The sequence below is a fragment of the Episyrphus balteatus genome, chromosome 3, assembly GCF_945859705.1.
Source record: "Episyrphus balteatus chromosome 3, idEpiBalt1.1, whole genome shotgun sequence".
Classification (NCBI taxonomy): Eukaryota; Metazoa; Arthropoda; class Insecta; order Diptera; family Syrphidae; genus Episyrphus; species Episyrphus balteatus.
The window spans coordinates 122,752,502-122,778,062 of record NC_079136.1 but is presented as its reverse complement, the minus strand read 5'-3'; the positions used below and the strand labels follow the sequence as shown (position 1 = coordinate 122,778,062).

The window sequence follows — 25,561 nt, the reverse complement described above, 5'->3', positions numbered from 1 at the left end:
ACTTTTGCATGCCATCGCTTAAATTTTTAGGGTACATAGTGGATCGAAATGGTTTACATGTAGATCCAGAGAAAGTGGAAAGTATGGTTAGGATTCCAGCACCGAGAAATGTTAAAGAAGTTAGGAGTTTTGTAGGGACAGTTTCGTGGTACCGACGATTTGTACCAAATTTTGCGGAACTGCTTAGACCGTTATCGGATCTAACTAAGAAAAATAGGAAGTTCACCTGGACTAAAGAATGTGAGGATAGCTTTAGGAAGGCAAAAGAGTGTTTGGTGACAGCACCAATACTTACTTGCCCAGATTTCAAACGACCTTTTGTCGTTCAAACAGACGCTTCGGACTACGGTATTGGTGCAGTTCTTTCACAGAATTTCGACGAGGGGGAAAAGGTTGTCTGTTACCTTAGTAGGTCATTGAATAGGAACGAACGAAATTATTCTACAACGGAGAAAGAGTGTTTAGCTGTACTGTGGGCTATTGAAAAGTTGCGACCGTATATCGAAGGTGTTCGGTTTACTGTCGTAACGGATCACTATTCTTTAGTATGGTTAAACAATTTAAAAGATCCACAGGGTAGGTTAGCGCGTTGGGCAATACGGCTGCAACAATTTGATTTTGAAATTATTCATCGCAAAGGCAAGGAGCATGTGGTACCGGATATGCTCTCTCGGGGAGTGCCACAGTTGGGTGGTATTTCAGATGAGGATGTAGACCCTTGGGTGGCAAAAATGATTTCGGAGGTCAATTTGAATCCGCTTAGGTATCCAGCGTGGAGGGTTGAACAGGGTCATTTGTTCAAACTAATAAAAGCAAATCATGTGATAGTGCATGAAAACAACCAAGAATGGAAGAGAGTGTTAGGTAAAAACGAACGGTTAGGGATTTTACAGGAATATCACGATGGTCCATTAGCAGGACACATGGGAGTTAGAAAAACTTTCGCCAGAATTGGGGCAAAGTTTTACTGGCCAAAAATGAGGGCCGATATAACAAAATATGTTAGGAGTTGTAAAGTTTGCCAACAAGTAAAGCCGGTAAATGAGAAGCCAGCTGGGCTGATGTCTGAAAGGGTAGGAATCAAATCACCATGGGAAATGATTTGCATCGATCTTGTAGGGCCACTTCCAAAATCGAGTAGGGGTTTTACTTATATTCTCACCGTCGTTGATTATTTTACGAAGTTTCCACTTCTCTTCGCTCTTAGGTCGGCCACTGCTAAGGCAATTTGTAGGGAACTCGAGGACAATGTTTTTCTACTTTTCGGCATACCCAAGGTGATCGTTAGTGACAACGGTCCCCAGTTTCGATCCAAGGAACTGAAAGCGCTCTGCCAGGCGTACGCGTCACAGGTAAAATTTACTGCCCACTATCATCCGCAGGCGAACCCTGCGGAGAGAATTAACCAAATTCTCAAAACGACGTTAAGGGCTTACGTAGCAGAAAACCACCGAGTGTGGGATTTACAATTGAGTAAAGTGGCGTGTGCTATACGCACGTCACAGCATGAAGTTTTAGGTGTTTCACCTTATTATGCGAACTTTGGGAGGGATATGGTGACTTCAGGTCGAGAAGCGCCATCTATTGATGATAGTTCTGAAAATGAACAGGATCCGGAGGGGATCAGAGCCCGTTTCCAAGAATTACGATTGGATATAGAACGGAAGATTAAAGCAGCATCTAAGCGATCTGCAGAAGTTTACAATCTTCGACGGCGTGATGTTCAATATCACCCCGGCGAACTTGTATGGCGACGAAATTTTACTCTCTCGGATGCCGCGAATTACTATGCTGCCAAGCTAGCGCCGAAGTTTGTCGGCCCGTTTAAGATTAAAAAGCGTGTGTCACCTTGGACATACGTGCTTGAAGATAATAATGGTAAAGAACGCGGAACTTGGCATGTTAAAGACTTAAAACCGTATACAGATACATCCGATTAAGTTTAATTTTTGTAACGTAGTTTATTTTTTTTGTTTGTTTTTTATAATTCACACTTTATTTTTTTTAAAATATGTTTTTTTTAACTTTATAATTCACACCTTATTTTAAATTTTATTGAATGGTTATGATTTTATTTTTATTTTTGATTATTGAAATTTGCTTTGTTTTGATTTTTTTTTCTGGTGGAAAATCCTTTTTCACTTTTCACCTCCTGGGTACGTCTTTGAAAATGTGTTACAGTTCTTACGAAATGTAAACACATTTTCGAGGAGGTAAGGGTGGGATTTGTTGCGGTAAATTTTACCACAACAAGTTTCAACGACCCATTCTTAAAACCTTTAACCTTTTTCCAACCCCCCTTCTTTTTGCGGCTCCAAAATACTTGAGGAGTTTTAAGAGACCTGGTCCATCAGCCAGAAGCTTACTCTTCGAGCATCTTGGAAATGCAACCCCAACAGGTTAACGAGCACAAATTGGTGTAAATGGTGGTTCACACCTATCCAAAATCAATAATCGGACGGATGGTCCTATAAATAACCATACAAGTGAATTGGAAGCATGTGTGTGAGAGAAGACCCACACAGGATCAAAAGACATGAAGTATTTACCCATGTCCAACTAAGGTGTGAATTATATCTCACCCAACGTAATTTTAGTATGGCCGAGTGCCCACCATAACGTGTCTAAACATAAAAGGAAAATCACTTTGTAGATGAATTTCTTTCCCCTTATATCTGCGCGAAGGTCCACGGGTTTAAAGTAATTTTATTCTAACAAAATCCATCGGATTCTATCTCACCATTTTAGAAGGAAAATGGTGATGATTCCGTTCGACGAAAATATTCTTCCTTCAAATTATTAGTTTGGGCCGGTTTGGGCTGGGGACTTTGCGCGTTCTTCTAAAATAGTTTTTCGCTAACTTTTTACATTGGAATTGACGGAAAAGGGTTGAATGCGTCCACTGAGCTATTGGTGATCATGTTCACCAACGCACGGGATCGCATGCGATGGCTGTTTCCAACTCGGCGCAAATCTCAGCCAATAGGCGAGAAGTTGCTGAATGTCCGAAAGAGAACACCACCATGCAAAAATATCTGAGTAGGATGGCTATATGCCGTAACCTCATGGATGAGCTTCACCCACCATTTTTATGGCACTTTTTAAAAGACCACCAAAGGATTGAGAACATAAAAAAAAAGAGCTAGTGAAAAACTATTTTTGCGATTTTCTTTAAAGTTCGAGTTTTGTGGAAAATTAAATTTTATTTGAAAAAGCCCAGTTGGGGTAACTAAAGAGCGATATAGAACATTATTCCTAGAGGGGGAATAATTTTGAAGGAAGAAGTTTTCTAGGAGGAGATCGAAGTACAGGAGATAGAATCCGCTGAAGATAGAAAAGCTAAGTATAATTTTGGGTTTTTCTGTGTAATTCTTTTGTTCGAAATTGTTCCATAAAAAGTGAGTTTATTTGTGGCCCAATTGAAGGGTAAAATTTTGATACCGATAGGCCTTCGCTACCGTTTGAATTTTCCCGATATTGCGGGACCCGTGACCGTTTTTCTTAACCGTTTGACTTTCGGAAATTATCCCTAAGTGATTTTCCTTTGTGTCCTGCGACACAAAGAATTGTTCTTTTATTATTTTTTGGATTTGCTTTACATTTACTTTCACCTCTATCAATTCAATTATTGGCCACGGCCATTTTAATCAAAAACTATATTGTCAATTTTGTTTTCGAAAAAATTCTAAGTTTTAGACCAGGTTATCCAAGGTTTCTTAGATTAAAAGAATTCAAACTAAATACTCTATCTTTTATTTAATTTTATTTGAAGACATTATTTTCAGTACAAGGTTTGGTAAACTACCATAAAAGTTTCCTGGCGCCCACTCCCCTTCTTATAGGTACGACCCTGAACTTGTTTTTTTATATCTAATTTGATATACTTTTTATTAAGTATCTATAAAAAGTAGTATATTTGATAAAAAAAAAAATCTCCAACTAAAACAAACGAACCCACCCCAAAACTGAGCTACGGGTGACAGCACTATTGTGCTGTCAGTTGTAAATCTTTTATTGTAGACTTTTCATTTTTTTTCTCTACCAATCTCGACTGTCAGATCTGAAGCACACCGGATTGTGCACATCGTGTTTTGTGTCTTTTTTTATTTTTTTTTATTTAATTCGTTTTGTTTATTTTGTGGGATTCGAAAATCCTATTGCGTTTTGCAACTAGTAAGTTGCCATCCTAACATTTAAATAATCTACCTAAATTCGCGTGAAAAAGATTTATAACATTGTATTAAAATTTAATACTTTTTATATTAGTTTTTAATAAATTGGTATTATATTTTAATACAATTATATTAAAATGTTATACAATTATATTAAAAAAAAAAAACAATAAAGATTATAATTTAACCAACGGAGGTTATTTTCTAATTATTTTTGTATTACAAGTAGTACTCTTAATACTTAAATATTTAAATTTAATATAAAAAAAAGATTAAAATTAATTTTAATATTTTTTTGTATTGAAAATTGCTTTAATACAAGAGCTGTATTTAAAAAAAATACTCCAGAATTTTTAACCGAGATGTTTTTGTACTTTATAAAATAAATTTAACGTTTTTTTTTTATAGGTTTTTAATGAAAATTATAAAATTAGATTAAAATTATAACATAAAGCCTAGTACGGTAATCGACCTGAATTTAAGCTGACATTTTGTATCTCCCCTTTTCTCCACTTTTTTTCCGTTCTATAAATTGTGATATATGCAAAAGAATGCAAATTTTCTAACTGGAATTGCGTAAAACTCGGCTGAAATTCTTAAATAAATTTTAGCCCTACTTTATTTTGTATAGACTTTTGTATACTAAGAAAAAAATTGTTCGATTTAGTTTAAATTTGGTATAGTTATGTATTTTGGAAGACTCCCTAGAGGGGAAATTTAATTTTTTTAGTACCAAATGTAACGAAACTTCTCATACAGAAAGCAATTAAAATGAAATAATATGTAAAATCCATACAAAAAATACCGTTATTAACGGTATCTGTCATAGAACCGTTTTCTTAATTTCTAACTTTGCCTAAATATTTTAATCGATTAAGACGAAAGCTTTTATGCAAAAGCGTTTGAGTGTGTAAAAAAAATTAAAAAAAATAATAATCATAAATAATTACTAGACATTTTTTTTTTCCTATAAGCAGAATTTTTTGACTTAAAACTATTGGAAATGAACAAGTGTCCTTGGTAATTAAAGGGCAAGGGGCAGCAAAGTTTCTCGGTTTTTTAAAATTTTCTTAAGAACCTGTAATCTAAAATATAAAGAAAGCCTTTAATTTCTGAACACAGACTTATACAAAAGAATTTTAAAAAAATAGTACGTATACGCCGCAGTGTATACACCACACAGTTAAATCACTCAGCAACCAGAACTGCTAGAAACTTTTGGTTTACAGTTATGAATAGAGATAAGACAGACCATTCTTTTCAAGTTTCACTCGCTAGATTTGGAAGAAATTTTTGAAAATGTTTCCCCTTGGATTTTTTTCGAAAATCTGAAAAAAAAAATTGATTTGTATTTTTTTTTTAACTAAATGCATAGGTCTGTTCACTGTGAACTCATATCTGAAAACCAAAACTTTTTTCGAGATCTTGATCCGAAAAAATCTGCTATATTATATAAATATTTGTATTTTCTCTTGTTATTGTTATTTTATAAAAAAAAAAAAATATACATATATATAAACCATTGTCAAAATGGCGTCTACACTATCAACCACTCAACTTTGAAAACAGTTCTAATGATTTATTTCATTAAGTTTCTTTCATTTCAAAATGAAAAATGATATAAAACACTGGAAGAGATATCATTTAACAATTTTAAACTAAAAATAACCACAATAAATCATTTGTTACAAGTCATTGTCATTCCAAAATCTAAATTCAAAAATCCTCAAACCCAAAAATCATTTCTTCATTATATACGTTTTACAAGAAGTGTTCATTTCAAAACTTGAATACTCTTAATATAATTTGAATAATTCATTTCTGACACATTGTCTGACTATCAACTAACACTTTAAATAATGTCACCCTTACACTATTTTGACGTATACACATATAATTACATTTGCAAACATTGGAAAAGTGTTTAAAAGGGGTTATTAAACGGGTATAAGAAGCACATTGAAATTTAATTGAGTGTTTGCTTATTAGTTTAAAACGACTAAAAAATTAGAAAAACAAGACTTGAATCACTAAATTTACTAACAAATATAAATAAGACTTTCAGTGTTTAATTTTTTTTCAAGGGGAGTGGGGGAAATTAGTCGGTTTTTGGGTAAGATCCAATTAGTACTCTCCATCTAACAAGCAAATTAACTTGACAAATGATTCGAATGCTTCGTTTGTTCCATTTAAAATTATTCCCCAAGTCGAAATAGCAGAAGAGATCTATCACTTTTGGCTAAAAACCCATAAATAAGCTTTAAATACCTCGATTTACATATTTTCCTTCTTCATCACCATCACCATTACCACACAGCAAACAGCAGTAAAGAAGCTCTATAGAAGCAACGATGGATAGGGAGAAGATAGATTTATATCAAGAAATGCTCATAAAACCTTGAAAAGAGATTATCATAAATTTTACCCCCAACAAAAAAAAAAAAAAAAAAAAAACATGCTCCTTTCAGCCTGAATTCAACTGTGCCAAAACGAAAATCTATACCTTCTAACCTTTTGACAATAAATTCATTCAAAAACAACAATTCGCCTAAAACTTGTTGCGTGATAAAAAAAACATGAACACAAAATTAGGAAAAAAAAAAAATTCCGCCAACAACATCGTCAAAATTTTTTTTATTGTTGCACGATTCTCTGCGGCTTGATTAGGGCCCTCGATTGAAAGAAGTTTTTTTCTTCATCGTCGTCGTGTTTCGGTTTTCATTGCGTGGGTTATCGCTGATTTAAATTTTATTTTTTTTTGTATTCACAAAAAAATAGAGTTCCTCAAGCAAAATGGGGTTTTACCATAATTTTCGGTTTGGCGGTTCAACTACATTAGACTTCTCCTCAAGGGGCTTAGATACTTTAAGAGAAACGTGCTTCAACAAAATTTTTGAATTTTAAATCTTCAAGAATTCTCTTTCGTATGCAAAAAGGCTTCACATTAACAAAAAAAAAAGGATGCCATTTTACGAGACAACTCATCCCAAGACATTCAAATCTGGTTTAGAGCATACTTTTAGGAGGGAATTTATTGCCTTTTGTTAGGAACCTCTTGAAACAGGGTATTTACAAAAGACTGACAAAATCTGAAGAGGAAGCGAAAGCAATTAACCAAAAATAAGTTCTTAACACCTTCTATATATGTAGTATCATAACGAAGCAATTTTGGCAAGTTTGCGAAAATTTGTCTGTGTGTGTTTGCTTTTGACATGAATGTCACCCTAATGTAGAGAATGGGGTTAAATCTTCACAATGGGGTCCTTTAATCTTCTTTTGACACGAAATCTAAATCTTCACAAAGATTCAATTCCATTGAAAACATCAAAATGGATCTCTAAGAAGTTGGGTTTACACAAAGGTATATATGACACTTGAAAGAGGGTTTTCAATTAAATGGGAAAAGAGGGGGTTTAAGGGGTTTTTCATCGAAACGTGTCTTTGGAATAAAAAACCTTGTATTTATAATAAATCTTGATGTGTTGTTGTATTTCTATTTTTCCTTTTTTTTTTGTATAGATATCCAAAACCAGGAACACAAAATCCTATTGTCAAATTACGTGTTGCTGATTTAGCTGATCCAAAGAATATTCGCATTCGTGACATAAAACCGCCTCAAGTTTTGTTAAACGAGTAAGTATTGATACTTTGTTGTTTTTTTTTTTTTTTGTGACATATTGGAAGGAAAACACAGATGTGTTTTACTCTTTTGTTATCCTAAAGATTTATTTTTTTTTTTCTTTAAGAACAATTTGACTTTTAGACATTTACTATTTTTTTGTATTATTTTATTCTACTTAACAGAGACCACTATGTAACAAGTGCAAATTGGGTGAGTGAGACAGAAATATGCGTTGTTTGGTTAAATCGACCGCAAAATATTTCTGTGGTTAGTGTTTGCAAGAGTCCGGTCTTTTTGTGTCTTGAGGTAAGTTTTTTTTTTGAATTTTTTTGTATCTATTAAGACAACAAGAATCTGTAAAGGGAGGAATTATGTAAATTAAGAAGAATTTATTTTAGCCCTTTTTGAGGAATTTTTTGGTGACTGGGGCAGACAGAGAGACAAATCTTATTTATGACTTTATCTAGAAACTTCACTTTGATGTAATATTTAAAATTCAAGTCGTTTACCTTGTTTAATTAAGCACAAGTAACAATTTGCTTGAGTTTGAGTTTGTGCATGGTAATCTTGTGTGATACTGTCAACTGTTGGGTATTCTTCAGTGACTGGAAAACTAAGACATGTTAAGTTATATGAGAAAGTAGCGACGAATAAATTAATTTTACTTCATAACCTCTCACATGGTAATTACTGGCCTTATTTTGAACTGTGAATTGTAAAACTTAAACTAAAAAAGTACAGAAATGTATGCTATGTCACTTCTTAAATAATCAACATAAATTAGTAGGTATTAATGAGGTTTTCTTTTGATTCCCGAATAATAATGGATTTCGTATCAATATAACCATTTCGATGCGGTCATCGAATTCCGGATCCGTTCGTAATTTTGTCAGGTCCACCCGTTTATATTCAACATTCACCGGTTTGTTCTTATCGATTTGAAAAGCTTGTCCTTTGTTTTGCTAAGTTTATCATTTCCTTTGATACTACATAGCAAGAGCCCTTTCCTAATCTGGACATCAAACCATCATCGGCGCTCCTTAGAAGAAATAATTCATTAGAAATCCTTTTTTAATAATACATAGACTACGTACTTTGCTTTCTTAAAACGTTAGAAACGCTTTCTAAAAAATTTACTTTATTCTTTTACTTTATTTTTTTTTTAATAATTTTTAAAAATAATTTTTAGAAAATTGTCTCTCCCGTTTAAACGGAAGCAAATAGACCGTTTCTCAGCACAATTTTTGTTATAATTTCAAGTCCACCAAATTTATATTCTACTTTTCCGCTCTAGCTTTTTTTCATATTTTATGTTGATTGACATGAAGAACAAAAATATTATAAAATGTTTAGTTTAGGCAACCCTGTTTGAATTTTCCTGAAATAACGTTATGCCTAGATTTGTGCATAATAATTCATTCAAACTCCAAAATGATAAACAAAAAATAATTCTCAACACATGGCAACCCTGACTCCTGACGGGGACTAGGGTTTGCATGGTTTGTTTAGTTCAGCAATACATTTCATACTGCAAAATTTTAGCGTGGCACTCGGTGAGACGTATAGCGGAATCTTGATGGGAAAAGATGGGAACAAATGACGATCAATAATTTCCCATCTCACAAAAATGAGGAATTTTGGGGAACTAGGAACCCCAAAAACCCCAAAAACCCGAAAACACAAAATGAAAATATCACTTTTTGTTTTTGTTGTGAGCAAATTCAGTTTCTTTTTCTTTTTTCAATAATTTTTGTTTTTGCTTTTTTCTATTTTTACTTTAGGGTTTTCGGTATTTTGGGTTACGGATTTTTTTTTTTTGTTTGTTTTTGATTTTAGGTTTTTTTGGTATTCTATGACCATCTCCGAAAAAAATCTCTATCAAATAGTATTTTGTTTGGTTTTCAAAAAAGCTAATTTGTGTGGAAAGCCATAACTTGTAATAAATAAAATAACATAAATTTAGTTAGTAGTTAGTTAACAATTATACCAGATACAATTTTTACTGTTCAAACATTTTTGTAGGAAATGTATGTTCGCATAGTATAGGTACATTTACAGTTTTTCAGGATTCTAAAAATTTGTGCCTTGTTTGTTGGAGAATTCAATAAAATTCCAGCACTTAATATGTCAAACGGTTAGTTGCGGCTCGGTTTTTTTTTTTGCCTTTTCCAAATGTAATGCGTCTAAATCTGCTTTGAATTTTTTGTATTTTCTCGAATAAGGCCGTGATTTTCATGTACATTAGGGTGGGTCAAAAAAAAATCGAAATTCGTTTTTTTCGTTTTTGTACTCCGATTGCTAGACACCTCTAGAATATACACACCAAATATGAGCTCTTTATATTAATGGGAAGGTCCTCCGCTTCGCAATTTTCCATTTTTAACATCAAGCTTCTACTAAAAAAAAAATCATTTTTTTATTAATCGACTTTTTAGCAAATTTTTTTTACATATTTCGTTCTACAAAAAAGGCCTTATAAACTTTTTTCAATTATCTAACCGTTTAGTAGATATTTGAGGTCCAAAAATCGAGAAAATCTTTTAAAATTCGGTTTTTTGTTCTTAGTCAAATTGAAAAATTGTAATAATCAAACGCGCATGACATATTCTTGTAGGAAACAGATTGCTCCACAAAAAGGGTCTTATTAACTTATTTCATTTATCTAACCATTCTAAAGATATTCGAAGTCAAAGTTTAAAAAAAAATTATAAAAAAAAAATGTTTACTTTTCAAAATTTTCCAATTCACTGAAACTTCATTATTTTCAAATTAACAAAATGTATTCTTGTAGGGGCTTAAACGTTCTACAACAAATTTCTTGGCATCAAATTGATTGCTTTAACCGTTTAGAAGTACAAAATCGAAAAAACGAATTTCGATTTTTTTTTTGACCCACCCTAATGTGCATATATGGATAAAGTTGCTTATTTTCGGGATTTTGTTGTTTTTTATGGTTATTATGGTGATTTAAATTCATTATTTGAAAAATTTATCACAGATCTTTCAGTAATCTTTTTTTAAACTCATATTTTTAGAGTTTATCAACTTTGTTATTAAATACCTGGAACATTTCGTTACAAAGTGATGGTTTGGTGATAGTTTGTTGATGGTTCAGCGCTAAAAAAAAAGATAATTCTTTAAAAACTCGATTTCATTTTTAATCGAGTAGTCAATAAATAAGTCCACAATTTGCTTTGATCATAACTTAACTTTGTAGAAAAAAAAGTTCATTTTTAAACATTGTGTTTGTTTACACGTTAAATTTCATCATTGTTGATAAAAAGCTAATTTGGCAACCACATAGGTACGTACCAAATCTATATATTTTAATTTATCTTCAAAGTTTATTTAATGTGTCTCAAGCAGATGGCATGAGTTATCGCATATGATCCAATTTATATTCCCTGTTGCAAGTTTAAGTTTATGTTAGTAGCAAAAAAAACTAATTCAAACTTATTTACGAGCAAATATGTGCTTTTCCAACTGAACGGTACGTCCTCAAGTTTTTTTTAATACCTTTTCCCCACAAATGACAAATGTCCTCAAATTATAATTTCTCTCCAAATCTGTATACGTGACATTTTATTAAAGTTAAAGTTAAACATTTTTCGCGTCACTGACACACCATTAGTCATATCACATACACTCGTTTTTTTTTTTTTTGTGTCTCTTACCATCATCATGTTGTGTTGCAATGAAATACTAAACGTAAAAGGTACTTTTTTCTCAGTAATGTCCCATCACATTCCATCATATATGTATAATACGCACTTGACTACACCGCGTCAGCCACAATAACCTCAACACAAAAAATATATAAAAAGCAAAACAAACACAGACAACCCTCTAAGGACAACAAAAATATAAGAGTCCATATATTTTATATATAAAACAATAAGTCACGTACAGCTCGCTCGCGTACATTACAATTTTGTTGCGACACACATGACAGAACGTCTAAGGACATTAATACATTGTCCCAGTACAAATCACAATCATCTGTCAAAAAATTAGAACAAATTCTTCTTCCACTTGCATAATTCCTCTCTTCACCATTTTCCATTATTCATATAAAAAAAAAAAAAAAAAACAATTGCTATGCGTTGTCATGTACACGGAGAAAAAAAGACCACCTAAAAACAAACGGATTTAACATTAAATTAAGCGGATTTCTGCATGGTTTTATGCCAAGATGACTTCGATCGTAAATTCAGCGGACAAATCTTCTTTAATTCATGAATGTGCAAATTTAAAAAATATCGGCTTAATTTAAGCGGAAAATCATTTTAATTAAGCGGATTTCTGTATGGTTTTATGATGACTTCTGTTTTAAATTAAGCGCACAAATTTTCTTAATTCTTTGAATGCGAAAATTAAAAAAAATCTGGTTCATTTAAGCGGAAATTATCTTAATTAAGCGGATTTCTGTATGGTTTTATGCCAAAATGACTTCTGTCTTAAACTAAGCGGACAAATCATCTAAATTTCTTAAATGCTCAAATTAAAAAAAAATCCGCTTAGTTTAAGCGGAAATCATCTTAATCATGCGGATTTATGTATGGTTTTATTCCAAGATGACTTCCATCTTAATTTAGGCGGACAAATCTTTCATAATTTCTTGAATCCGCACATTTTAAAGAAATCCGCTTAATTTAACCGGAAAATCATCTTATTTTAATATGGAAATATTTTAAGTTTTATTTTTCTCCGTGTCGCGTCCTAGTTTTTGGCATTTAATCATTTAAATTTTTTTCTACTTTTCCTTTTCTAATATTCTTGTCCCGTTTCTGGGGTATGTGATATACTCTTAGACACACCGCATCAGTGGCGATGGTCGTGGTTGGGTTGACACAATTTCAGTTCCTTTGTTTGCATCAAATGCTTCATCCTATGTCGCAATATCACCGTTACGCGATGGAGCCTCAGGTTAGTCCTGAATTCTTCTTCGTCAAGCATTGTACAAACACACAACACAATCATCTATATTTCTAGGTTATTTCCGTCACATAGTCCATGTGCATGTGGCAAAGAAGAGAGTCCTTCCGATTACCCATGGACGATATGAGGTCAACCGGCTACTGCACTGGGATCAGGTTCATAATTTTATGTGAGTATGATGGGGGCCAAGGTGTATGCTCTGATACGCCGCCCGTAAGCATGCTTGAATAATGTTTGTTTTTTGCACTCTTGTCTCGCATTTTGTATTTTCAGCTATTATCTTGGTACCCCAGAGAGTCTGCCATCGCAACAGCACTTGTATAGAGTTTCTGCAATCCCACCACGACTGGGGGCGCCACTGCAGCCACCCGAGTGTTTGACATGTCCTCGAAAAGAGAAACCTAACGCAGAGAGTCACACGAAACCACCACCGAAACTAGTCACAGCCTGGGACGATGACTGGGAGGACTTGGAGCCTTTGACTTTCCCACCGCCAACACCGCCCGAAGCCAGTGATAAAAGTCGCAAACGGCCTTCAAGGAAATTATCCGGACCAACTGAATGTCTATATCATACAGCAATATTCCCAAGGACCTTGAGTGCTGATTATGTGCTGATTGAATGTTTGGGTCCAGTCATTCCGACAAGCGGTATTTATTCTGTTGGACGATTTACCAGTGGCAATAGGCCGCTGGAACTTTTAATGTCAGTGCAAAATAATACCCGTTTGAGAGAGAAAGTTGCTAAGATTGCTTTGCCACAAATCAAAACATTTCCGGTGATGATTTCCGGTGGTTATCATGCTCAAGTTCGACTTTTTATGCCACCGGTATTGAGAGAGGATGAAATCACAAGGTATCCAACGATTTTACATGTGTATTCGGGTCCGGGGACACAGTTGGTGGAAGACAAGTGGCATATTGATTGGAATACTTATTTGGCTGGAACTAAGGATTATATTGTGGTGCAAATTGATGGACGGGGTTCGAGTGGGCAGGGTTATCAGTTGTTGCATGAGATTTATAAAAGACTAGGTACGGTAGAGGTGTCGGATCAATTGGAAGTTAGTGAGTATTTAAGGGACAATTTGCATTTTATCGATGGAAGGAGGATGGGGGTGTGGGGTTGGAGTTATGGAGGATATACTTCGGCCTTGGCACTGGCCAATACGCAGTCGATTTTTCAGTGCGGAATAAGCATATCACCGGTGACCAATTGGAAATTGTATGGTGAGTACATGATCTTTTGCTTTCGATAAAATACGATCCACAACTTGATTCTAGATATTGCAATCTTGAAGTTGTTTCAGTGTGCATTGAATTTCACATTAAGGGGTTTTTTCTGTCGAAAGCCTTACTTTTATTCAAATGGGAAACTAATAGCTTCCACAGAATTTTTTTGTTATTCCAAAATTTGCATTTCACATGAAAAAAGACTATAAAACATATTTTGCTTCTTTTTTTAATACATTTTAAAATATGCCTTCTCAAAATGATTGTGGAACGTAATTGTATTTAATAAGAAAATGAAAATATTTTTGTTCGAAAAACATTGTGGAACATATTTTAATCCATATAATTTAAAGAAAAAAATTAAAAATATTCCTTCTCAAAATTATTGTGGAACGCGTATTAAGATTTGATAAAAAAATCAAAATATTTTTGTCGATCAAACATGTGGAACCTATTTTACAATATTTGAAAAACACTTTTTAGCAATTTTTTTTTTTTTTTTGATTATTGAAAACTTTCCTCACAAAAAAAGATTGAGGAAAATAATTCTCTTTCATTGTGATTTTTTAAAATAAAATTTTAAGTATTCAAAGTCAAATTGACTATTGCATGTATTCAGTTTTTAACAGCACAAAACTAATCAAAGTTTCCATTCAAATAGAATGTGAATCGTATACAGTTTTCATTAACATTGAAACAGTCCATACAAATAATATTGTGGAACGTATTTTCTTTTTTTTTATTAAAATGACTTTTTAAAACAATTTTTGAATTATTTGAAGTCAAAAAGACTGTGGATCGCATTCAGTTTTCACATACACACACATACAATTAAAAAATAATTGAAAACATTCCTCACGAAAAAGATTGTTGAACGTAATTCATTTTTATGGAAACAATAATTCTTGAAAACAAATTTTTGAGTATTTGAATTCGAAGAGAATGTGGATCTTAGTCAGTTTCCATTATCATTACTATAAATATTGATTGTGGAACGTTATTTTCGTAAATTAAAGTGACTTTTTAAAACAATTTTTTTAAGTATTTGAAGTCAAAAAGACTGTGGATTATATTCAGATTTCAATAACACATAAACTTAACAAAATTGAAAACATTCCTCACAAAAGAGATTGTAGAACGTAATTCTCTTTGATGAAATCGAATTTCGAAACAAATTTTTGAGTATGTATTTGAAGTCATATAGAATGTGGATCGTATTCAATTTTAAATAACACATAAAATTGAAAAAAAAAAGTAAAATATTCCTTACGAAAAAGATTGTGGAACTTAGTTCTCTTATATAAAAGTGATTTCTAAAAACAAATTTTTGACTTTTTTAAGTCAAATATTTTGTGGATCCTATGCATTTTAATAGTTAAACAAATTTCTCCTTCATTTGTCAGAAAAGATTTAAACAAAAATGTGTACACTTTGAATGAAACAGATTGTGGATCGTATTTATTGTTTCATTTATCATTTAATGAAAAACTGAGACCATTGTTCATTACAATCCACAAAATCCAAGTTTTAAGATATTATTTTAATTATTTTTTCCATTTCCAAATATATATAGATTCCACATACGCGGAACGCTACCTAAGCTTCCCCAATGTCACCGACAACTACAAAGGCTACGAAGAATCCGACTTAACAAAACACGTTGACAATCTACGAGAACGACAATTCCTTCTTATACATGGTACAGCCGACGATAATGTTCACTATCAACAATCGATGGTCCTAGCTCGTGCATTAACCGCCAAAGGAGTTTTATACAAACAACAAATCTATCCTGACGAGGGTCACAATTTATCTGGTGTCAAAAGGCATCTATATAGATCGATGACAAGCTTTTTCGAGGATTGTTTTAAAAAGCTGGTAAGTGAAATACTGTCTTAAATTCTGTTTTTTTTTTTTTAAGTAGCATAGAGGTGTCCTTTTTTATATATATTTTCTTATTTATATAATCATTCTCACACAACATGAAAAAAATATTTCCCTTTTCCTCTCCCCCCAAAAAAAAAAAAACTAAAATTTATGTATATGGTCCGTCGATCCATCACAGAGCTACCAGAATGTGACCGATGATGGAGTGTCTGGAGATTTTCTGGACTTTCATAGATTCTATGCAGCAAAATAAATCCGCGTGGCGAATCCTGTACTAACACAAAAAAAAAAATACCTACACATACAAAACTACTGTATATAGATACATTTATTTATCTAAGAAAAAGCTAAACAAAAAAGGATTTGATAGAGAAGAGTAGTATTGGTGTGGTGAAGTATAAGAAGGTGTTTGGGAGAGTAGAAAGTGAATGATACATCATCCAGGACGAACGACAAAATAACACCAAGGAGCAACAGCAAAAGCAACCCCCTCATCACATAAACTATCATACTCTATCTCCACTACACTACTCCTCCTTAATTATATTATTTAGGTACTTGAGCACATTAAAACCAGACTTGCTGTGTGCTCGTTGTTCGTTCTATTTTTGGTGTTGTGGAGTCCGTTTTTGTTTCGAACGTGTGTGTCAGTGTTTCGTTTTGTTTCGTGTCTGTTTTTTTTTTTTTTTTTTTTTTTTACATTCGATGGATAAAACCATCATTTTGTGCCCGCAGACTTGGTTTTTGTTTTTTTCTTCTATTTTGTGGAATGTAGGTGTCTTCATTTTCGTCCTTTTTTTTGTCTTAATTCTGTTGTCCTTGATTTGTTATGTTTTTCGTTTTATTTTTGTGTGTCCAGTGTTTACTTGGCTAATGGACTTTTGTCATTTTATATAATATGTTGTGTTACAGTTTTTTTTTTATGTTTTGTGTTATTTAGTGGAACCGAAATAAAAACAAAAAAATAAGAAATGCTTTTTATTGGTTTAGATTTAGAGATATTATATTGTGTGGCAATTGACTAATTCATACATCACACACACGCCCACAAATTGGATGCGATTAAGATGATGTATATCGATTTTATGGACAAATTAAAAAAAGATTGATCAATACTTAATTCCATGGCATGTCCTTATGTAGTTTATATACGTGTGTGGTATAGAATAGAGAATTTAGAGGTAGGATGTGATCGAATAAATCGAATATGATTGATTGAAGGATATCCTGATACCAAGTTTCTATAAAGGGTCCTCCTGTGGTTCTTCCGTTCGAAATAACATCGAATACCATAGAGAGAGTATTGTTAAGGTCATTATTTTCAGCATAAATGATGAATGAGATTTTTTTCTATTTTTACTATTTTACTTGTACATATTGCTTTTTCAATGGATATTACATTTATACATATAGCTAAAAAATCTATTGCTTTTGTGGCTTGAATTGACCATTAAGGAAAATAAATTACCTTTAATAATTTGGGGAGCTAGAGATTAATGTAAGTTAAACTAGTGTGTGTGTGTTCGTTTGAATTTTTTTTGTTGAAGAAATTCTGTTTCGGTACAAGTTTCTCATATTTCCCTCAAGCATTAAGAATATGCTGAAGTAAACAACTAACGTTTTCAAAGTCAGTGCCTTTTTTAACTACTAAAACTACTGTACCGATTCTTATTCTTATTTAGACCACATTTCTGTAAATAAAAAAAAAACTATTTTATAATAAAAAATAAGCCGTTTTCCAGAATTGTGAATAAATGAAATTCAAAAAAAGCCTCTCAAAATCACCTTGGAAAAGCTATTACTAAACAAATGAGTTTTAGTGTTTCTGTTTTGGATGATCAAGTTATGAGGGGCACCACAATTCTACTTTTCTCTTTTAATAACTCACTCATAAATTTGTTTAGGAAGAACACCCTAACAACATAAGGAAATCTTTTGAATAGTGATTTACATTTTTAATTGTTCAATAATTATACACTTTCCATACAAATGTTGTACTGAAAGTACCAAAAAATCATATGACAACCTACAATCGGGTTTTATAAAAATGGACCCCAAAAGTAATGATGCAGATTTGTTTGAAATGATCTCAGGATTGCAAATTTTTAAATTTCAAAATCGTACCTGATCCCTTTTTTGAGTTACAGGCATTTTACATATATACACGTGGGAGAGGGCATTTGGGAAAAAAAAGTTAAAATAAAAACAAAAGCACATTATAATGTCCTATACCTTTTTGAAAAGCTAAAATATACTCTTTGATGTTTATATGAAGTCGATTGAGTAAATAGTTTTTGAGAAATTTAATTTTAAAGTTATTATTTTAAAAAAAAATATTTTTTTTCTTTCAGTTTATTTTATTCAATTGTTTTTAATAAAGGGTACAATTTTTTTATACAAATCAATGCTCTCATTGATTTTAAGTCAAAAACGAAAACCCGCATTTTTAAAAGTATTTTAGTTTTCGAGATTTAAGGAAAAATGTATCTTTTCTCCAAATTTTGTTTAGATTTTTTTAATATTTTTTTTTTTTTCAAATAAAAAAAAAAATTAGCCTCAAATAAAATTTAGTGCGCGCTCACTTTTTTACATTATCAAAACGATTATTTTTTACAGCATTTTTACAGAATTTTGATATACAGAATTTTGATGTACAGAATTTTAAAATACCGTATTTTGACCAACCAGAATTTTGCTATACCTACAGAATTTTGACTTTCAGAATTTTGTTCGTACAGCATTTTGCACATACAGAATTTTGACATTCAGTATTTTGTCATACAGTATTTTGAATACAGAATTTTGCAACATACAGAATTTCGAACCCAACCCAAAAATATAAAAATGAAAAAAAAAATAATAAAAAACTCTAAAAATGGCAAAAAAAAAACATTAAAAAAAAACAGCAAAAATGAACAAAAAAAATCAAAAAAGGAGCCAAAATACCATTTCGTTCTTGGGGTTGATTCTGAGTTACACTGAGTGTGATTAGAACTTACAAATCTGTTCATTAAATAACCATTATACAAATTTTTCCTTAGGAACAAATAAAACAAATATAAAAGTGCCTATCTTTTTTCCCATTTTTGAAAAACTAGAATAGTTTTTTGCATCTATTTTTAAGGATTTGACTAAGAACTAAATAGAACATTCAATTTTGAAAAAAACTTGTACCTTGTAATTCAAATTAAAAAAAAAATAACTTAAATACAAAAAATTATTTTTTTTTTAATTTTGACTTTGAAATTAAATTTCTCAAAAACTATTTACTCAATCAACTTGAAATAATCATCAAATTCAAGGAGTATATTTGAGCTTTCCAAAAAGGTAAAGGACATTATAATGTGCTTTTGTTTTTTGTTTAAATTTTTTTCTTAAATGCCCTCCCGCGTGTATATATGTTAAATGCCTGTAACTCAAAAAAAAAGATCAGGTACGATTTTGAAATTTACAAATTTGCAATCCTGAGATCATTTCGAACAAATCTGCATCATTACTTTTGGGGTCCATTTTTATAAAACCTGCCGCGTTTTCAAGACCACCGTGTACGGTACTTTCTACACTGGTGGCTGCTCATCGGCAACAGATCTTCACAGGTGTTTTAATGTTTTTTTTCAAGTTTTTCAATTAAATATTACCTATATAACTTGTAGAGCATGTAACGATCCTTAAATAATATGTCCGTCTTCAATCAATTATCAACACGCAAATATATAGAGAATATTTATTCATGTGAACAGTTTAATTAATATTGAAGTAATAACAAATAATATAAAACAATTAATAAAATATATAACAAAACTTGCTCTGCTATATTAAATGTTCAAAGTGATATTAGTTATCAATAACAGATCTGTACATCCCTTCTTTGTTCTTTAGATTGAATCTTATAATCTATTTAGATAACATCTGCGTCAGGAGAGAACATGGAAACATTTTGAGTGGTATCAAATTGTTCTTGTTCTGAATTAGAATACAATGGAATCTTCTTAACATGGCTGATGTTTCGTCTTAAGACTCTTCCATCTTCCGTTCGTACTGTTACTTCGTTAGGGGAAAGTTCGATTACTTTAAACTCGGTCGAAGTGAAAGTTGGTGTCAATTTATTTTGGGAAACCATGTTGCGAACAAGTACTTTATCTCCAACTTTAATTTCACTGATTTTTGCACCCCGTTTCTTATCTGCTACCTGCTTTCCCTTCTCTTTATTGACTAAGTCAAAATCTCGTACTTCTGAGTCAACTGATTCTGCGTCTATATCCTGAACAGAAGGAATCTTGTCTCTTATCAGTCTACTATAAAGAAGCTCAGATGGTGCTTTTCCAGTAGTGCCATGTGGTGTAACATTATACATAAGAATAAACTTTTGAATTTCTTTCTTGTAATCGGTTCCATTTCCATTTGCAATTTGTAGTCTTTTCAATATCGATCGATTCATGTTTTCAACCTCGCCATTTGCCTGTGGCCAATATGGAGGCGATGTGATAAGATTTATATTGTTGTTTTTGCAGAAAAGTTTGAATTCTTCGCTAACAAATTGTCGTCCGTTATCAGCTTTTATTGATTTTGGATATCCTAATCGACTTTGCATAATGTTACACCACATGGCACTACTGGAACATAGACGCAGAATCTGTTTACTCAAAAGTACGAGATTTCGACATAAGTTAATAAAGAGAAGGGAAAACAGGTAGCAGATAACAATTGGGGTGCAAAAATCAGTGAAATTAAAGTTGGTTAATTGTTCGAAACATGGTTTCCCAAAATAAGTTAACACCAACTTTCATTCCGACCGAGTAAGAAGTAATTGAACCTTCACCACAAGAAGTGCCGGTACAAACGGAAGATGGAAAAGTCTTAAGACGAAACATCAGCCATCCAAAGAAGATTCCATTGTTTTCAAATTCAGAACGTTGATATCACTCAAGATGTTTCCATGTCCTCTCCTAACGCAGATGTTATCTAAATAGGTTATGAGTTTCAAGCTAAAGAATAAAGAAGGGATGTACAGATCTGTTACTAATAAGTCGTATCACTTTGTACACAAATATTATCGGAGCAAGTTTTGTTATATATTTTATTAATTTCTGTTTATATTATTTCCATTACTTCAATATTACTTAAATTGTAAACAGCAATAAACATCTTAAATATATTTGCGTGTTAGCTATTAATTGAATATGGACACATTGATTAAAGATCATTTGCAAAATGGCCCAAGAACCCACATTTGTTACATTTGGAATTTCTTGCTGGACAAAGTTGATCGTCTCCTAGATGGTCTGTTCGACTGCATCTGAAACATTCCTTACCAAAACTCGAAAATCTGACCCTGTTGTTTGAAAATACTTTATTAACTTCATTTGGTAAAGTAGAATAAGCCATCTTATCTGTTTGACATTTAATTTGCTCATGAACAATACATTTTTCCAGAATTTCATCTAAAGAATATTCTTTTTCAAGAAGTCGTTTCTTAAGATCATCTACCGCCCACACATCTATAATTTTGTCTTTCAAGTTTATATCTAAAATTTCTTGTTGTGTGGTACCAAAAGAGCATTTAGTTGCCTGATTTCTAAGTCTCATTATAAATTTGTTGAAATTTTCCCCTTCTTCTGGTTTGAGTGATCGAAATAAATGTCTTTCGAATGTAGAATTTCGCTTTGGTGAAAAGTAACTATTTAATTTATCTACTAAAATTGTATATTTATCCCCCACTGTTCCCTCCGGAACTTCTTCCACTAAAGCACCCGGAATATTAAAAATTACCTCCTGAAGTTGAGGGCCTCCTAAATGAAGGAGTTTATTTTTCTTTTTGTCAGGATAAATAATTTCTTCAGACTTGAGATATAATTGGAAACTCCGGAACCATTTTTCCCATTCTATTCGAATCAACGATTTATCGATAGCTTCGCACAAAAATGGTTTTATGGTTTCACTCATCTTTATATTTATTTTCTTTGTTTGCTTTTATTTCTTGGCTTGACAGTTTTTTTTTTTTTATATTTTTGGTTCTTTTGTTTTTTTATTTTCTTTTTTTTTTTTTTTTTTTTTTTTTTTTTTTTTTTTGCAATTTCTGTATTTAATTTCTGTATTCTTTTATCTTTTTATATTACCTATAAAAAAAATTATGAATTTATTTTGTATTCATAACTTCTCTTTTTTGTAAATAAACTTTTTTTTAACATTTAATACTACATTCTATATTTTGCATCAAAATTTTTTTTGCAATTTATTTTTATTTACCTGTTTGCATCAACTTTTTTGCAATTTTTATTATTTTAGTATTTATTTGCATCAACTTTTTTGCAATTTTTTTTTGTATCTCAAATTTTTTTTAAACTTTGCATTAACTTTTTTGCAGACTTTTATCAGCGTTGAATTAACATATTTTGCATTAATTTATTTTTGCAAAACTTTTCAATTTATTTTTATCTATCTGTTACAAAACATTGATGTTATGTCGTCATTTTTTTTATAATAATAATCAAAATGCATTTACCTCGTCGCCAATGTAACGATCCTTAAATAATATGTCCGTCTTCAATCAATTATCAACACGCAAATATATAGAGAATATTTATTCATGTGAACAGTTTAATTAATATTGAAGTAATAACAAATAATATAAAACAATTAATAAAATATATAACAAAACTTGCTCTGCTATATTAAATGTTCAAAGTGATATTAGTTATCAATAACAGATCTGTACAGAGCACGTACCATTATGTGTGATATATCAAATGAAAGGTAATATTATCAGCACGCGGATTAAAGTTAAATAAATTTGTTATGTGCTCTGGATTTTGAATATGCAATTATTGGAATAGATAGAAAGCAAGAATACATATTGGTGAAAGGGTGTTTTTTGTCGAAAAGACAGTAAAATTTGTAATAATCGGCAATAACTTTTCTTACAGCAATCGTACTGACTTTATTTGTATGTCATTAGATTCAGCATCAAAAAATACCTTGAAAACATGTGTCATTATGATGATATTCGACAAACAATTTTTTTCAGTATATTTTTGACCTTCACCCAGTCCCTCTTATCCGCGAATAAACACCCTTTCACCCAACTTTTTTGTATAGACTTTTTTTGTATTGGTTCTTATCCCAAAAGCAAACTTTTTGCCAAGTTTCATGAGTGTAACAATTTTTTTTTTTTTTATTTCTTGATTTTATGTACTATTTTACCTGTACTATAAGTCTCTATCACCGCCTCTTATACACTAGCCCAAAAAAAATTAAAGACAATAAAAAATCGTAATTTTTTAGTTATATTTGATGTCAGTGAAAGATTATCGTATAATGATACATTATATCAAAAATCATGTGAAAGGTACATTATTTTAGTTTTACGATTTTAGTAAAAAATATTGTTTTACAAATGGCATAGTGACACAATCATTAGAAATGCACAAAAAACAAAATTATTTTTTTTTTTGTTTAGGTACCTACCTATATTTTCTTTTATAATATAAGAAAGAGGGATGTTTTTTTTTTCTAATAAAATTATTTTTATTATTTAAAAGGTTATTTATTAAGATTTTATTTCTAATTGTTTAACTCTTATACGATTTTTTTTTAGACTTTAATATCAGTCATCAAACCAAAAACCATAATTTTGACTTTAACAAACAATATCTTAACAATGGATCTCTTATAAAAATATAAGGGTATATTTGAAATTTCCATTTAATTCTTTACGAAAAAATAAAGTCTTCTTTATCAGATTTTTTTTTTCTCAAATTTGAGATGAATTTTGGAAAGCTATCAAAATAAGATTTTTAACTTTTTTTTTTTTTGAAAATTTTCCTGTATTTTATAAATATTTACAGTAAAATAATCATGAGACTAAACCCTCGGTCGGCACACGGTTGCAAATTTGGCAGGACAAAAATAAAAAAAATTACGATTTTTCAAAAAAAGTGGTCACAAAGAAGTCTCTTTATAGGAGTGAAAATATTTTTTTTCGGAAATGTGAATACAATATTCGAATTCCTCGCAAAATTCTACATCAATTTCATATACGGTTCTCTATAAAATATTGAGACCGAAAAAAGTTCTAGCGACATGAAAAAGTATAAACCAAAATTCGCACCCATGTGCCCATCACGTCACAAAAAAGAGTTATTCAGAATATATTTAAAAATATGAAAAAATATCCAAAAATAGTATGATAGTATGAAATGTTGTTTTTTTTTTTCAAAATTTAGATCAAATTTGATAAATACGTATATATAATATTGCTTTATTGTTCTATATTTTTTGTTTTTTTTTTTTAGCTCAGTCAATTAAGTCAAAATATGCTTATCATGGAATCCCATTTTTCACGGAACAAATTATTTTTTACTTAATGTACTACATACATATTTGGCATCACTTATTCTTTATAAAACCTACACATTTTGTTGAGTCAATCGGGAAAACCACCATTTTGAAAAGCAGGTTGGTTCGGTTTTAACAACTGTATAACTTGTTTTGGTATTCAATTAAACATAAAATTAACAGCAATAAAATTTATAGAAAATAAAAATATATGTTAAATGAGCTATTTAACCATTTCTTTTTTTATCGATTCAACTTTAAGTTATTCCTTTGGGATCAAAGTTGACCAATTTGTTATGTAGGGTTGTAAATGATGTTTAGTGAACTTTTGGTTTTCAATTTTTCTTCTCAACTTTTCATTTCGTTAGAAAAAGAGTTACAATTTTCGAGAGTTTTGAAAATAGGTGACTTTTTAGACTTCAATCATCTCTTTACGAATTTCAACTTTGCCAGTGAAAATTTAGTCGTTTTGGTTTTGAAACAAATCTGTATAGTATGAAAAATTATAAATGGAATTCGAGAATGGTTAGGTTAGGTTAGGTTTGACAAAAACAAAAGACTTTTTGGGGGCAGCTTCCCAGCATAAAATGGAGACCTGAAGATTTGATTAAAAAACGCTTTTAAAATTACTTTGAATGGTCTTATAGTTAATGTTTTTACGAGCATCTTATTTCAAAGGATAGGATATTTTTAGTTTAGGGTTTTTTTCATAATTAAGGGAAAGTTTGACTTTACACAAATTTCTTTCATCTTCTTGATTTTAAATATACTCGTGTGTAAGTATTTTCTTTTGCCAATTTTGTCTTTTTTTACCCGTTATAACCTTTTTTTGCCTTTTTGCCTATTTTGTTTTGCTGCCTTTTTTTTTTTGTAACAAAATTCGTTTTTTTGTTTAAATTGAAAAAAATCCAAAATTAATAGTGTGAAAATCATTAGAAAGTACGAAAATTCCGTAGTATGAAAGTGAAACTTAGAAAAAAATATCAAATTAAATTAAAAAAAAAAAATTGTTCTGAATTTTTCGAACATGAACAAATTTTTGGAATAATCATTTTTTTTCGCTTGGAGTCTTGTTTAGTTCAAATTTATAATAGAATTATTTTTTTTACTACATTTTAAAAATGGGAGCGGGTCATAATTCTGCTTGTCAAAATTCTGTACGACAAAATTCTGTGGGGTCAAAATACTGTAATACTATAATTCTGTACGTCATTATACTGTAAATACAAAATTCTGTACGTCAAAATACTGTATCAACAAAATACTGACATGCAAAATTCTGTTTTGTAAAATTCTGTACATCAAAATTCTGTAAATCAAAATTCTGTAAAAATGCTGTAAAAAAATATCGTTTTGATAATGTAAAAAAGTGCGCG

The 25,561-nt window shown here is 31.1% G+C and overlaps 2 protein-coding genes across 5 annotated transcripts in view; one reads left to right on the top strand and one right to left on the bottom strand.

The window, feature by feature from the left end:
* Window positions 1–25,561, bottom strand: part of LOC129916155 (40S ribosomal protein S21) — a 329,284-nt gene that overhangs the window by 250,185 nt on the left and 53,538 nt on the right. The gene's annotated exons all lie outside the window — the stretch shown is intronic.
* Window positions 1–25,561, top strand: part of LOC129916146 (prolyl endopeptidase FAP) — a 119,453-nt gene that overhangs the window by 92,836 nt on the left and 1,056 nt on the right. For 3 of the 4 annotated variants that reach the window (XR_008772411.1, XR_008772410.1, XR_008772412.1), the window contains 7 exons: window positions 7,692–7,805; window positions 7,977–8,100; window positions 12,606–12,720; window positions 12,787–12,901; window positions 13,006–13,961; window positions 15,538–15,842; window positions 16,030–16,405. Coding sequence is in view for 1 of the 4 variants with exons in the window: in XM_055995945.1 (XP_055851920.1) it covers window positions 7,692–7,805; window positions 7,977–8,100; window positions 12,606–12,720; window positions 12,787–12,901; window positions 13,006–13,961; window positions 15,538–15,842 (1,729 nt within the window). In the remaining 3 variants the exon portion in view is untranslated. The remainder of the gene's footprint in view (window positions 1–7,691; window positions 7,806–7,976; window positions 8,101–12,605; window positions 12,721–12,786; window positions 12,902–13,005; window positions 13,962–15,537; window positions 15,843–16,029; window positions 16,406–25,561) is intronic. The other variant, XM_055995945.1, reaches the window with a different exon arrangement.